The sequence below is a fragment of the Pipistrellus kuhlii genome, unplaced genomic scaffold, assembly GCF_014108245.1.
Source record: "Pipistrellus kuhlii isolate mPipKuh1 unplaced genomic scaffold, mPipKuh1.p scaffold_m20_p_8, whole genome shotgun sequence".
NCBI lineage: Eukaryota > Metazoa > Chordata > Mammalia > Chiroptera > Vespertilionidae > Pipistrellus > Pipistrellus kuhlii.
In genome coordinates, this window is record NW_023425584.1 from 33,256,988 (window position 1) to 33,271,248 (window position 14,261).

The 14,261-nt window shown below is 55.7% G+C and overlaps 1 protein-coding gene across 16 annotated transcripts in view; it reads right to left on the minus strand.

Moving 5' to 3' along the window:
• Positions 1-3,545: 3,545 nt before the first annotated feature.
• The window catches only part of LOC118710749 (transformation/transcription domain associated protein), a 101,729-nt gene continuing 91,013 nt past the window's right edge, over positions 3,546-14,261 (minus strand). For 12 of the 16 annotated variants that reach the window (XM_036423408.2, XM_036423401.2, XM_036423411.2 and 9 more), the window contains 8 exons: positions 13,629-13,828; positions 12,700-12,961; positions 9,703-9,928; positions 8,455-8,672; positions 7,443-7,627; positions 7,004-7,207; positions 6,724-6,918; positions 3,546-4,483 (listed from right to left, as the gene is read on the minus strand). In XM_036423408.2, coding sequence (XP_036279301.1) covers positions 4,199-4,483; positions 6,724-6,918; positions 7,004-7,207; positions 7,443-7,627; positions 8,455-8,672; positions 9,703-9,928; positions 12,700-12,961; positions 13,629-13,828 — 1,775 coding nt within the window. In that variant the 3' untranslated portion in view covers positions 3,546-4,198. Of the gene's footprint in view, positions 4,484-6,723; positions 6,919-7,003; positions 7,208-7,442; positions 7,628-8,454; positions 8,673-9,702; positions 9,929-12,699; positions 12,962-13,628; positions 13,829-14,261 lie in introns of those variants that run through there. The other 4 variants (XM_036423410.2, XM_045576763.1, XM_036423404.2 and 1 more) reach the window with 2 other exon arrangements.

The following is a 14,261-nucleotide window of genomic DNA, read 5'->3' on the forward strand; positions in this document are numbered from 1 at the left end:
AACAGTGTGGTGAGGGCCTGGGAGGGGTGGGTGCGGGGTAGCGGGGGTCCATGGGGAAAAAAGGGGGGGGGGGGGCATCTGTAATACTTTCAACAATAAAGATAAATTTTTTTTAAAAAATAACAATCGTTAATATCATCAGCATTTAATTTTAAAAGAACATTTAACATCAAAACTTTTCATAATGAAACACTATCATTTTGATTGTCCTTTATGAATACCTCGCTTTGGTGAAGTGATTTTTTTTTCGTACTGATGGCAGAAACTTCAGCCCCAGCTCACAGCAGTTCCAAATCCAGTGTTCGTTCCCCTCGTTGGACCCTCCCCCGTTAGCGGGTTCATTGGCCAGGGCGGCCTGGGGCCCCTCAGTCCCCTTCCCCTTCCCTCCCAGGGCCCGCGCCTTTGCAGACCGCCGCCTGGTTCCCCGTGTTCCTTGAGCCCCACTTTTCCCTCCAGACCCAACCCAGCCTTTGTCTCCCAAATCCCCTTCTTTATATTATTTTGTTGGTGGTGTTCATCCCCACCCGAGGATGTTTTTCCGTGGATCTTCAGAGAGCGTGGAAGGGGGAGGTGGAGTAAGGGAGAGAGAGACTTCAGGGTAAGAGTCACAGCAGTCGGTCGCCTCCTGACCGGCCGGGAACTGAGCCCGCCGCCCTCGCTGCTCCAAACACCGAGCACACAGGCCAAAGCCACTGCACAGGCTTCCCTCGCTTCACTTCTCTGGTGTAAAATACAGCCCGGGCTTGGCTCAGCACTCTCAGGTCCATCCACGCTGTCCCGAGAGAGCAGGTGGTACCTGCTCACCCTGTGTGCGGCTGGCCACGGGCACCGCCACTGTCCCGGGTTCGAGACGGCACCAGGAGAGAACCCGGACTCCCCTCCCCCCAGCACGGATCAGCAGCTACTCGGAGCAGCTTCTCATGAAAAAACGAAATGGCTGAGCGATGCCTCCACGTCCGAGAACCAGCGAGGCCTGCGCCCTGCCCTCCCGCCTCCCGGCTCAGCCACAGTCCGCCTGGGGGAACTGAAAACAGTGTCCCCTGAGGAGCAGCCAAGAGCCTGACCCCACATGGGGTTCCCCAACCTTTAACACCCACGCCAGAAAGACCGGCCCCCAGAACATCCAGGTTTCAAACCAGCGGCCGGGCCCGGGGGACCGCGGGCACACAGTGACTGAGAAGGGCTCCCGGGCCTGGGTGCACTCACCTGCCAGCGCTCCGCTCCGCGGGGACGGCCAAGGGGTGCAGACCTGGTGGCCGGGCTCCATCTTCAGGCCCCAGCGTGGCGGAGGGGCAGGCACCCGTAGCTCACACCGAGGGCTGCACCGCTCCGCCCGGCTCCCCCTCAGCCCGCAGCCCGTGGGCGCAGCCTCTCGCAGCGGCGCCAGCCCCTCCACACCTGGGCTCAGCAGGCCATTTGTGACCATCAGCCCGTTACCCCGGGAAGGGGCTTCATCAACTGTTCTTAAAGCTACTTATCTTGTTAAGTCTAGAGAGACTGGAAATTTTAAATACTTATAAAAATCATAAGGAGCTGATTTCTGTAGGTTCTGCTGGGAGAGAACAGGGTTTAGATGGGACTTGAAGTCTAATCGTAGGAATTGGGTAAACGTGGCATCAGCACAGGTTCTTCCCCTTTTCCTGACTCACTTGGTCATCTAGGTCGGCCTGCAGGAAGTTACCCCACACGTCACAGCTGTGTATGTGGGAAGTGTTTGTTCATGTGGCTGTGAAATCAACATTTTATAAAAAATATATTTTATTGATTTTGTACAGAGGAAGGGAGAGAGATAGTTAGAAACATCGATGAGAGTCATGGATCAGCTGCCTCTTGCACACCCCCTACTGGGGATATGCCCGCAACCAAGGTACATGGCCTTGACCAGAATCGAACCCAGGACCCTTCAGTCCACAAGCCGATGCTCTATCCACTGAGCCAAACCAGTTTCAGCGAAATCAACATTTTTAATTGATTTAATATATATATCTGTAGGTCCTCAGTCTTGCCAAAGTCAATATATACACATTAAATATATATATTAAATCAATTAAAAATGTTATAGCCCTAGCTGTTTTTGCACAATGATGCCGAAACCAGTTTGGCTCAATGGATAGACCATTGGCTTGGGGACTGAAGGGTCCCAGGTTCGATTCCTGTGAAAGCCATGTACCTTGGTTGCGGGCATATCCCCAGTAGGGGGTGTGCAAGAGGCAGCTGATCGATGACTCTCATCGATGTTTGTAACTATCTCTCTCCCTTCCTCTGTACAAAATCAATAAAATATTTTTTTTTTAAAAAAGGAAAAAAAGAAAGTCAGCCCACGGGCTGAAGGGTCACGGTTTTATTCTGCTCAAAGGCATGCACCTGGGTTGCAGGCCCAATCCTGGCCCCAGTTGGGGCACCTGCAGGAGGCAGCCAGTCAATGTGGTTTTTGTCTGTCTCTCCCCTCGTTTTCCACTCTCTCTCTCTGGAAATCAACGAAGAAAATATCCTCGATGATCCTTGGCCGGGCGCCCAGCCTGGTGGCGGGGTCCACTCCTTGTCCTCAGCCTCCCTCTGCCAGCTCCGTGGCCTTGGCCCCAACCCACTATTACCTTGGCTGGCCGCACCCTCTCCCTCTCCCTCTCCCTTCCTCACCTTCTAAAACCAATCTCTGAAAACATTTAAGAAGTTGGTTACAGCATTGTCCTAACACATCAGGGTTGTGGAGTTTGATGCTGGTCAGGGCACATGTGGAAGGAAACTTACCGATGCTCCTCACATTGCTTCTCTCTCCCTTCCTCTCAAAAAATGTTATACACCTCACATACCCTTGGGTGAGGACTAAAAAAGAAATGTCTAACAGCAATCCTTAGCCTTGAAATCATGTTTGGAGACTCGGGCATGTACTGTGTGTGGGTTCCCCCATAAATGAGCCCTTTTCCTGACTCCTCAGCCGAGGGCCCAGCTCCCAGTGACGCCATGTTTAGGTGGGGAAGCCCCGGTCAGTCCTGGAGCCACTGGCTCAGACCCCACTGCACGTCCTGTCTTGCCACTCACAGACGCAGCTCTGAAAACCCCCTCTCCCTCTGCGTTGCTTTTCCTAGAAACCAGTCCGTGTGCCTGGGCGGGTGTGAGCGAGCCTTCTCACCGGTGCACGGACTCGCCTCCCTAGACCCAGATGCCATCCTGCAAGCACCACGCTGCGCCTCCCCCAGGGCACAGGGCACCGGGACCCCAGGCTCGCCAAGCCCGAGCAGTGAGGCGGGAGGGCACCAGGGCTCGGGCACAGGGGCGCTGCCTGTGCCATCCCCCCGGCAGCGGCTGAAACACGGGAACAAGGCTGAGACCCGATTCCTGGGCACATCACCGTCAGGACCAGCGCCCTCAGGACCGACAGACCGCGGAGCGTCTGCGTCAGAGCCGCCCCAGCCGAGACCAAGACCTGCAGGAAGGACACACGGAGAGGCCGGCCGGCCTGGCCCTCCAGCCCCAGGGGCCAGGGAACACCCAGGCAGAGGAAGCACCTCACAGAAACAGGCATTTAACACGCAAGGGACACCACCTCCTTTTATAAAATATTTATTCTAAAAAAATCACACTGTACAAATTTAGATAGAACATTCTCAATACTCGTATTTATAAAAATGTGAACACAGACTGGAGCGAACTTCTGTTGCTGCTTCTCTTTAAATTAGGAAGAAGTGATTTTCTTCGGGTACAATGATGTGAGTGAGTGTCTCCAGACGTTCAGAGCCGCTGGCAGGAAGCTGCCCGGGCTCAGGGCTCAGGGCCCCGGCCTGGGGCGCGGAGACCCGGGCTGGCCCCGCAGAGGGAAGCCTGAGCTTGGGTGGAACCAGCGGATCTGTTCCGAATTCCCGTTTCCCTCACCAAGGGGCCCTGCACGGCGGTCACCGCGGTCTGTGCAGGGCACGCGCTCCTGTCGGGGTGACTTCTGGGTTAAAAGGACGTTCCGGACTGTTCCCTACAGCTCGGTCTGCCGGCCGCAGCCGGAGGGCGGGGCCTTCACACGGGTTACTGTAAAAGCTAAGGGTTCAGCTCCAGCATTCGACGGCCTCGCCTCCGTGGCTCAGCGCCCTCTGCACGGCCTGGCCTCTCCCCCCGGCGAGCGGAACGCTGTGCGGGAGCCTGGAGGACGAGGCAGGGGCGCGGGGAGGGCGTGCGGAGCCCAGGGCGGCCTCGCCTCGGTGGGAGCGGGTCACAGCCAGGGGTGCCAGGCCGGGTCCATGCGGCACAGGTTGTCCAGGCTGTTGGCGGCAGCCACCAGGGTGTTCACCTTGCTCTCCCCGCCTTCGAACTGGGCGAGGTTGTGCAGGCGGGTCATGATGGCGGTGACGGCCTTCTGGACCAGGGACACCAGCTGCTGACTGTCCATGTTCTCGGGCTGCCCGGCGGCCGAGAGAGGGGAAGAGGTGTCCTCCTGGGTCTTTTTGTGCCAAGCGATGATCTCGTCCCGAAGCACCGTTTTCAGGATGCCGTCCACCTGGGCGAGGAGAGAGAGGAACGCTCACATTCAAGCAGCAATGACCCGAGGGGCAGCTGCCACCGAGAGCGGCGAGGAGTCCGCAGGGCTGGGCTCCGCCGGCGATGCTTCCCCCGCACATGTGGCCGCCGCCCGGGCGTCTGGGCTGAAGAAAGAGGCGCGGGAAGGAGCACGCACATATGCTGTGGAATATTAGCCACAAAAAAGAACAAAATCTTGCCATCTGTGACAACATGGATGGACCTAGAGCGTTATGTTAGCATTATGCTAAGTGAAATACGTCAGACAGAGAATAACAAATACCACAGGATTTCACTTATATGTGGAATCTAAAAAACAAACAAACAAACAAGACAAACTAACAGATACCAAGGGCAAACAGAGCACGGCCAGATGGGACGGGGGCTGAGGGGCTGGTGGAAAAGGTGGAGAGATTACGTAGCACAGATGGGCAGTTACAACATAGTCACAGGATGTGCAGCACAGCATAAGGAATAGAGCCAGGAATATTGTCACAACTGTGTTCGGTGCTAGGTGGGCACTAGGCTGACGGGGTATTGCTTCGTGGGTTATATTAATGTCTAACCACTGAGCTGTACGCCTGAATCACTTAGAGAGCCTTCTTCCTGTCTAGTTTCAAACTGAATGCCATTCTAAGGAGCCCCCTACACTGGTCTCCAGAAGGACAGCCTTTCTGTCCACCCTCACGCACAACGGCGAACAGTGAACTGCCATTCGCTGCCTCGGAGCACCGACTCTCACCAAGGAGCCGAAAGGCTGTACATTTATCCATGTTCACAGCAGTCACCACACCCTCCCACAGACATGGCACATATGTGCAATGCACATCGGAAAGAGCCGACGTGTCTGTATGTAAATCCTCATTCACAAGTAAGAGCTTATTCAATAGCTTAAAGGCTGTTCCCAGTCAATGTTTTGGGAAAGCAATTCGGGTCTGAAGCCTCCTCCAGGCACAAACTGCCTATCTGAAAAAAATGGAGAAAGGAAAAAGAGATGGCTCATCTCAGAAGTTAGAAAAACAGAAAAGAAAACTGTGTTCTGTCCTCACTGTGAAGAGATAGGTCCCCCTGACTGTATGACCTCTGACATCCACTCACCTTCCCTGGCCTCAGTTTCCCCACCTGCACAGCTGCTGGGAGACCATGACGACAGTCAGTCAGGACCACCAGAGCAGCGCCAGGCGGAGACCGTGCCGGGATGGCGGACGTGCAGCCTCCTGCCCCGCGAGAGCCGTCCCCGCACGCGGCCAGGCTCTCCCACACCTCCCACCACCGGGCTCACAGCCGGCCCATGTCCGCGTCCCGTTTAGGCCGTCTCTCCGCCCTGAGAGACAGGCCCCCCTGTGAGACAGGCCCCCTGTGAGACAGGCCCCCTGTGAGACAGGCCCCCTGTGAGACAGGCCCCCCTATGAGACAGGCCCCCCTGTGAGACAGGCCCCCCTGTGAGACAGGCCCCCTATCAGAGAGACAGGCCCCCTATCAAAAAGACAGGCCCCCCTGAGAGACAGGCCCCCCTGTGAGACAGGCCCCCTATCAGAGAGACAGGCCCCCTATCAAAAAGACAGGCCCCCCTGAGAGACAGGCCCCCCTGTGAGACAGGCCCCCTCTGAGACAGGCCCCCCTGAGAGACAGGCCCCCCTGAGAGACAGGCCCCCCTGTGAGACAGGCCCCCCTGCGAGACAGGCCCCCCTGCGAGACAGGCCCCCCCTGCGAGACAGGCCCCCCCTGCGAGACAGGCCCCCTATGAGACAGGCCCCCCTGTGAGACAGGCCCCCCTATGAGACAGGCCCCCCTGTGAGACAGGCCCCCCTGTGAGACAGGCCCCCCTGTGAGACAGGCCCCCTATCAGAGAGACAGGCCCCCCTGAGAGACAGGCCCCCCTGAGAGACAGGCCCCCCTGTGAGACAGGCCCCCCTATCAGACAGAGAACACATCTGCGCTTTCAAAGGAAAAAGGTTTGCAAAGCGACAAGGCAGCTTTAAAGTGGAGTAAACCAAACTGGCACGCAGGGTGACAGGGGGGAGGTTACCCAATAAAGGCTCCAGGTTCCTCAATCCCAGCGCCTCTCTCTAACGCCCTTCTCCCCCTTCTCCGAGTGCAGAGCTGTCCCTGCACAGCAGCAGCACGCTCTCCCGGCTCAGCTCTCTCCTCCTCACGCACAGGCCAGCACCTCCTGTGGCGAGCCCCGCCCGCGCTCTTCGCAGACAACCCATGACCTACCTTAAAGTTTGGTTGAGCAAAGCACCGGGCAACAGCGATCATGGAGGCGGTCAAGGGGCCAGAGACGCCGATGGTGGTCAGAAACTCGGAAATGTTGGGCGTGAGGCGAAAAGGAACGGGACGGTTGGCGTCGAGGTCTCCAGTCGCATCGTTTATGTCGAATCGGAAGTAGGCGACGTTCAGCTTGCCCGTGTCCTGCGTTTCAGAAGGAGGCGCTTTAGACCGGAAGCAGCAGGACGCAGACGTCCAAGGAGAGGGCCTGGCTATTCGCACCATCTACCTGAGCAATCTGCAGCATCTCGGGGTTGAGCCGATTCAAATGCAAGACGAACTCGGCGAAGCCAATCAGCGCGAGCTGGATGGTGAGCATCTTCCGGAAGGTCCAGTAGTCGGTGGCGTGGGGGAAGGTGTGCAGAGCCCACTCCTTCAGCATGCTGCGCGGCACCATGTTACTCTGCACCTCCTTGAGGATGTCTCGAAGGACCTGAAATGACACGTCACTCCATGGCTCTCCATCCAACTCTTTTCTTTTCCTCAAAAGGAAAACTCTCAAATGGTAACTGCTTACGTGGCACCCACAGAGCTAATTTTGTCACAAGGAACGTCGGCAGTGCCCTCTGTCTGCACGGGGAGATGCACAGATAGTACATGGAAGCAGAGAGCAGCCGTTTCTGAGGCCTCGGGCGGCAGCCCGGACGCCTGAGGTCCTGGCTCAGTACCTGGTGGCTGGCCTGCGTGCCGCGCGCCTGCACCGTGGCCAGCCGGTCGTAGTAGCGCGAGATGGGGTTGTCATGCTCGATGCCCTTCTTGGCGCAGCGCTGCTTGTAGATCTCCACGAGGGAAAGAGAAGAGGGGTTGTCCTCCACGAGGCGCATCTGCGGAGACACCGCCACTACTCGCGGAACTGCGGGGAAAGGGGGAGAACGGGACAGCTCAGAGAATCGCCACAGGCTCACGCGCTTCGGCCTGGATGTCCTGGGGGCAGAGGTGCCTCAGCCTGAGCAGAGGAGTGCGTGTGGGCAGATGGGTGAAGCCGGAAGAACACTGATGTAGCACACGTGGCAGAGCTCCACCTACTGGTGACGTGTCAACATGCACACAGCTTTCCACAGACTTGCTTTTTAATCTACTTATCTGGGCTATAGTATATTTAAAGGTAAGAGGTTTTAGGTAAGATGGGGTTAGATCACACCTTAGCTATCAGAAGAAAGTTCCATGTACTAGGTACTCGATGAGCTCCTAGCCTTGGATTTAATACTGAAATGACTTGACAATGGCTTTCTTCTTTGGGTGGGATGGTAGGTGTCTCTTTCCCTATTACAGACAGAAGCAGGTCCCTCATGAGCCACCCAGGACACCTCAGTTACAGAAAGACCTCACTCAGATGCTGCCATCTGGCCAAGATCCCTGCACCGGCTTTCCGAGTCTTGTGATCACTCGCTGAAGGCGAGCTCGGGGCCCCCGCGAGGCCTCACCTCACCAGGAAGGTGCTGGTGAGACCCAGGACAAGCCGCCCCCGCAGCCCCCGCAGCCCAGGTTTCACCGGAGCATGGGGGCTCCTGGGGGAGTCACAGACATAGCACCTCTGTGCAGTCCTTGTCAGAGCCCATCCTGCAGGGAGGAGCCTGAGGCTGGGGTGGGGGCTCCTCCCCGCTCGGCGCATCCTCGGCGCTGAGGCACGGGCCGGGAGAGCTGGCCAAGGCGCTCTGCCCGCCCCGCAGCGGCCTCTACCTGTGAAGAACAAGTGCCGCTTGGTGGTCTCCTTCCTCTTCTCCAGGCAGGGGTTCAGCAGGCGGAGCAGCTGCAGCACCCGCTCCTCCCGCCGCGACTCGGTCAGGCAGGCGTCGTTCATGACCAGGTACGGGTAGATCTTGCCGTTGTGCCCGCGGATGTACAGCCTCCGGGCCGCGGTGTTGTGCTTCTGCACAATCTCCACCCTGGGCATAAACCTGCCGGACACACAAACGCCCTCAGTCTCCATTTCCAACCCTTTCCTTGGAAAAGAAAACGGGGCTTTCCAAAAGCACTGGCAGGGATGTCAGGGGAATGGAGACTGCGTAGTGATCACGTTAGTTCACTTACTCACGCCCACCCTTGTTCTGACAAGGAATAAATTATGTCACAAAACGAGGGAGAAACCACGGCAGAGGGAAAACAAAAAGCAGAAAGATGAAGCTGGAGTTTCAAAAGAATCAAACCAGGGGTCCGACTCCAGGAGCTTCCCGTGGGCTCCGTCCGGCCCTGGGCGCCGAGCGGCTCAGGGAGGGCAGAGAGGGCACAGAGAGGGCCCCGCTCGGCCTCCGGAAGGACAGTCCTGCCTGGCACACGCAGGTGCCCGAGGAGCAAGCGAGGGACTGACACCCCCCGCCCTCCCTCCTCCCGTGGGCTCGGCCACTGGTCCAGGTCAGAGAGGAGGCACAGGCCAGGCCCAGGCAGATCTGGGGAAAGGAAGGCTGGATTCTGACGTGTGGAAAGCAGAGCTCTGTGTCTGAGTTAGAAATAAAAGGAAGCTCCTGACTATGTTTTAAGGGAGCCTCTTCACAGAATTCTTTCCATTTCAATGAGCTGCCATGCTCTCCCTACCCTCCACAGCGTCCGGTTCTGTTTGCACACTGCACTCCCTACCCTCCACACGTCCGGTTCTGTTTGCACACTGCACTCCCTACCCTCCACATGTCCGGTTCTGTTTGCACACTGCGCTCCCTACACTCCACAGCATCCGGTTCTGTTTGCACACTGCACTCCCTACCCTCCACACATCCGGTTCTGTTTGCACACTGCGCTCTACATGTGAACAAAGGCCCGGGAGCTTCATTTGGTCAAGTTCTATGGGGAGTCGGGAAAGGTTCTTTGGAAGCAAACTTGACTCAAACAAGACCTTGAAGCTGCCCACCACCCTCGCAGGGCTGGTCCCTGACACCCTGGGACGGCTTGTTCTGAGCCCCGGTGCCACGATCGAGCCAGACCACCCTCACTCACCGAGCGATCTTGATGTAATAGTGCGTCGGCTTCGGCATCAGGAACTCCCCTGGGATTTCCACCTCAGCTGTCTGTGCGGAGAAATTGCTCAAAAACCGGCACTTTTCTTCTATGAGGAAGAATTTTGGAAGTTGCTTGGTTTTGGCCTCCAGAATTTTGATCCACTTTTTCAATTTAGAAATGAGGTTATGAAGCTTCATGGATCCTGGAACGCTGAAGTCAAAATCTTCAAGATAAAACATGAATAAGCATTTCAGTCATCAGGCTCTTCCAATTCACCACCAAGCCACTGCTCACGCCTCACGTCTGCGTCAAACCCTAGAAGCCCTCTTGCTCTTCATCATGGAAACGCGGGCCTGAAGCCCGTGGTGTGGCCGGCTCTCCAGTGCCACACGGACCTCACCCCAACCATGTCCTGTCCTCTTCAGGAAGGATGGGGGCCCTGCATAAACGCCTCAGCACTGAGCCCCACCACCACTAACAGGTGCCGGGAGCCCACCTGCCCCCTCTAGAGGTGACCTCCGAGAGCAAGCACCGCCAGGAAAGAGGCCCTGTGTGAGAGAGCGCAGGCACCAGGCGGGCCGAAGGAGACAGTATCCAGGAGGAGACTGAGTTATTACACATCAGTCTCTCAGAAGGAATTAGGGCAAGAAATCAAAATGACAAAAATGAAAAACATGCACTTTTCACTTAAGCAAAAACCCTCTGTTCTCAGAGTTTAATAAAAGGTCTATTAAATGGAAAGCCCTTCTTTAAAATAAACCCCATTTCCCACCCGGATTAACTCCAGTGGTGGAGGGGTTCTCGACACCCTAACCTGCCAGAGCCCAAAGGTGAGGAAAGCCGGTTTCTGGTGGAAAGGGGTCTGAGAGCCACCGGGAGGCACCGTGCTCGTGTGGACAAGGACCGATTGGTCCTGAGGCCAAAGGAGATGGCTGCACGACGGACGGCAGAGGCACCGCCACACAAGCTGAAGGCAGCGAGGGCACCGAGTCTCTCCAGGCCTCTCCCAAGCACTCTCTGCTCTCCTCTCCCAGAGCTAGGCCATGTGGGTGAGCGGGGCAGGCTGCCCTGGAAGGCACAGGCCCTGCCCAGACTCCTGCCCCCTCTTCTCACTGCCTTGTTGGGGGCAGAGCCTCCCCCAACTCCACAAGGACTCTCCCAACACTCAACTGCAGAGAAGGTGGCTCAGAGCCTGGCAGCCTCCTTTCAAGTTCCAGTCTGTGTCTTCTTTTCCCGCCACCCAAACCCAGATTTGTCCCACTCCCAATCTTTCAGACTATAACTGATTTAATAATCTATTTAAGATGAAGACATGCTGAGTATCACCTCGTTTAGAAAAATAGGATCGCTCCCATAAAACTCTAACTCAAACCCTTCCTTTCCCAGGGAAGGATGACAGACCACATGGGCTTTACAGAGAGAAAATCTAAGATGATGAGGGCACTTCAGTGTAAAAGCTCGGAGAGGGGTTAGTTCTTCAGAGGAAGCCTCTGAATCTTACGCCCAGCTCACACCTCAAGAGCGGACACCGGCCCAGGCTGCTGGGAACAATGGGGCGCACACACTGAGCTTCAGGTCAGTCCTGCCTACAACTGCACAGTGTCTTCGCAATGAGTGGGATAAATGTTTCCTTCTGTCACTGCAACCTACTTTACAGCTATACATGTTTTAACTATGCTGAGATGTAAGTCTTCTATGGTTTAAGATAGGGGTGTCGAACTCAATCAGAGAAGGGGCCAAAATCTAAAATCCAGCCTAAATCGCGGGCCGAATGGTTTACTGAACAGTCATAAACTGTCATTGTGATGGAAACGCAGCGGAGTGCAGTGATGACAGCGCGGTTCGGGCCACATTGCAAGGCCTGGCGGGACGGATTTGGCCCGCGGGCCTTGTGTTTGACACATGTGGTTTAAGATATCAACGAAGAAAGAATTTGTTGTTGTTGTTGTTAACCCTCACCCAAGGATATTTTTCCATTCATTTTTAGAGAGAGAGGAAGGGAGGAGAGAGAGAGAGACATATTGATTGGCTGCCTCCTGCACATGCTCCGACTGGGCCAGGGATCAAACCTTCAATCCAGGTATGTGCCCTTGACTGGGAATCAAACCCACAACCCACGGCCAATGCTCTAACTACCGAAAAATATTTGCAGGACAAGAAAGAATGCTTTAAAGATAGTTACAAAAGCAATAATGAAATGTTTCTTTTTGCTTTGGGAAATTTTACGGGCCGAGTCTTGTTTCCATGTGACAATCACTCATGGGCTGACGCTGAGGACGTGGAAGGGCCTGTGGAAGGTCCTCGGGTTCAGGTCTCGGACCCGGTGCTCCCATGGGAGAGCCTACCCCAGACGAGTGGGAGGGAGGCAGAGCAAGGACAGGGAACGAATGCTCTGGATCCTGGGGACCCATACCTTCATGTGCTGGGGTACGAGGACCCCAACCTGACAGATGGAGACAGGCGAAGGGAGACTGGACATTTACCCAGATCACACAGAACACGGTGGAGCCAGGACCCATGCTCCCACAGGTCTGGGAAAATGCATGAGCCTGAACCAGGGACAAGTAACAAAACACAACCTCCTGTCACTGAGCCACCAGAATCCTAGCAGCGTGGACTTTCCTTGTCACCCCAGCCCTGCACCTTGTCTCACTGCTGAGTTTTCCCACAAAGACCAAGTGGAGGGAGGGATTGAGGAGCAGAAGGGTCTGCCTGAAGCCGCCCGACTGCTAACCCCAGAGGTGAGCCTGTGCTCTGGCTCCAAACCGCAACCCGTCACTGGAAAGAAGGACATGCAGCTGCAGGCTGGTGAGCCTTCAGGTTTTCGTGTGATGAGTCTAAACAAAGTATAACCAGCCCGCCCATTATAGTGACAAGACAACTAATGAAAAATGAACAGATAAAAGTAAAATGAATGAACGCAGTTACCCTATGCTAAAGCCCGAGGAAAAGCAGTGCTGGCACGTTCCAGTGCAGGAGAGCCGTGAGACTCACCGGTGGTGAACTGGCCCTTCAGCTTCTGGAAGACGGGGTCCTGCGCCGTGGCCTGCGCCCGCCGGGCCAGAGACTCGGAGGCCGCGCTGGAGAACATGGTGGAGACGTTGGAGACGTTCTCCAGGCCCACCCCGAACGTGCTCACCAGCTTCTTGACGAAGTTCAGAGTGTGGGGGGTGATTTTGGCATCGGACACCGCTCCGCTTTTCTCAAAGGCGACAGAGTAACACTTTGCCAGGCCCTGTTGGAGCTGCCTGAGAACCTGGTGGAAAGAGACCGAACACCACTCACAAGAGAGCTCTGGATTCGAGCAGCGCCCACCACCACCACCAGGGCGATTTCTGTGGCAGAGTCAGTGTAAAACCATGTGTGCTCCACACGTGAGCTGTGTTTTTAACAATGCGGAGAAAGTGTCCTGAGCATGAAAAAAACAACAGCCCACTTTCTGAGTCACATGCATCCCCTTCAATTGACTAACCGTGGGAAAACCTCATTCGGATGCTCAGTGTCAATGCTGCACATCTGTGTGCGCACACACAAGCACCGTGATAACAACTAGAAGAGCATCTGGGCCATAAGGGCTGACTATTTTATCGTCAGCGGGGTGGCCCGCTGCTGAAAGGTCACGGAAGAACCCAATCCGGCCTCTGGGGATTACTGCAGTCAGTTACCTACACACCGCTCCTGGCCAATCCATGGCATGAAGTGACTGAGCTTATATGAATGAGCCAAGTAAGCACTGTAAGGGCAGGATGGTTTTCTCAATTTCACCCTCTTTTGAAATCTCCCACTTCAAATATTTAATGCCACACTAGTGCGCAGACATTAACTCTGCCAACTCTACCGCCCAACTCAACATACAGACACCATGACCAGGCAGCCAACTGACCATCACGTGGCCACAAAAGCATGTGATCACATCCACGTACCTCTTCGTGCCAGTTTTCTCGGAACCAGACCATCTGATCGACGATGCCTTCCAGGGAAGACAGAAGGGTTGGGTGCAGTTCCCGCTGCATGTGCATGATTCGGCTGCAGCGCCACATGGGTGCTGTTGCTCTTATGGGCCCTGGATCTGATGCAGAATGGGACTGGTTACCCACTGAACTTGGCTGCTGCTGTCCAGAATCTGAGAGCAACACACACAACGCCAATGTCAGCGCAAACTGACCGGTGCTGGAGCTTGGTGCTCCAGAGGGCCCACCGGCCAGAGGAACCCCGGTTCCTGCCGATGCCGACACACTGACACGGTTCCCCAGGGCTAAGCGGGAGGACGCCCCGGCTCTCAGGAGAAGTGCTCTGAGGGACTCGGCACAGAGATTGTGACTGTCTACAACCTGGCTTCAGCCGGCTCAGCAGAGTGCGTCCGTGTTGATCAGAAAGCAAACTGGCAGCATGCTGGCTGGGGAATCTGTGAGGCCGCACAAGTGTGCCCTGTACTCCCTCTTTAACTTGACTCTAAGTATAAACATTTTTGTTTACGATACATGCCTTGTAGTGTAGCTCAAGAGTAGTTAACAAACACTAGGAAAGCCAAACCACATGTAAAATGATAATCACTT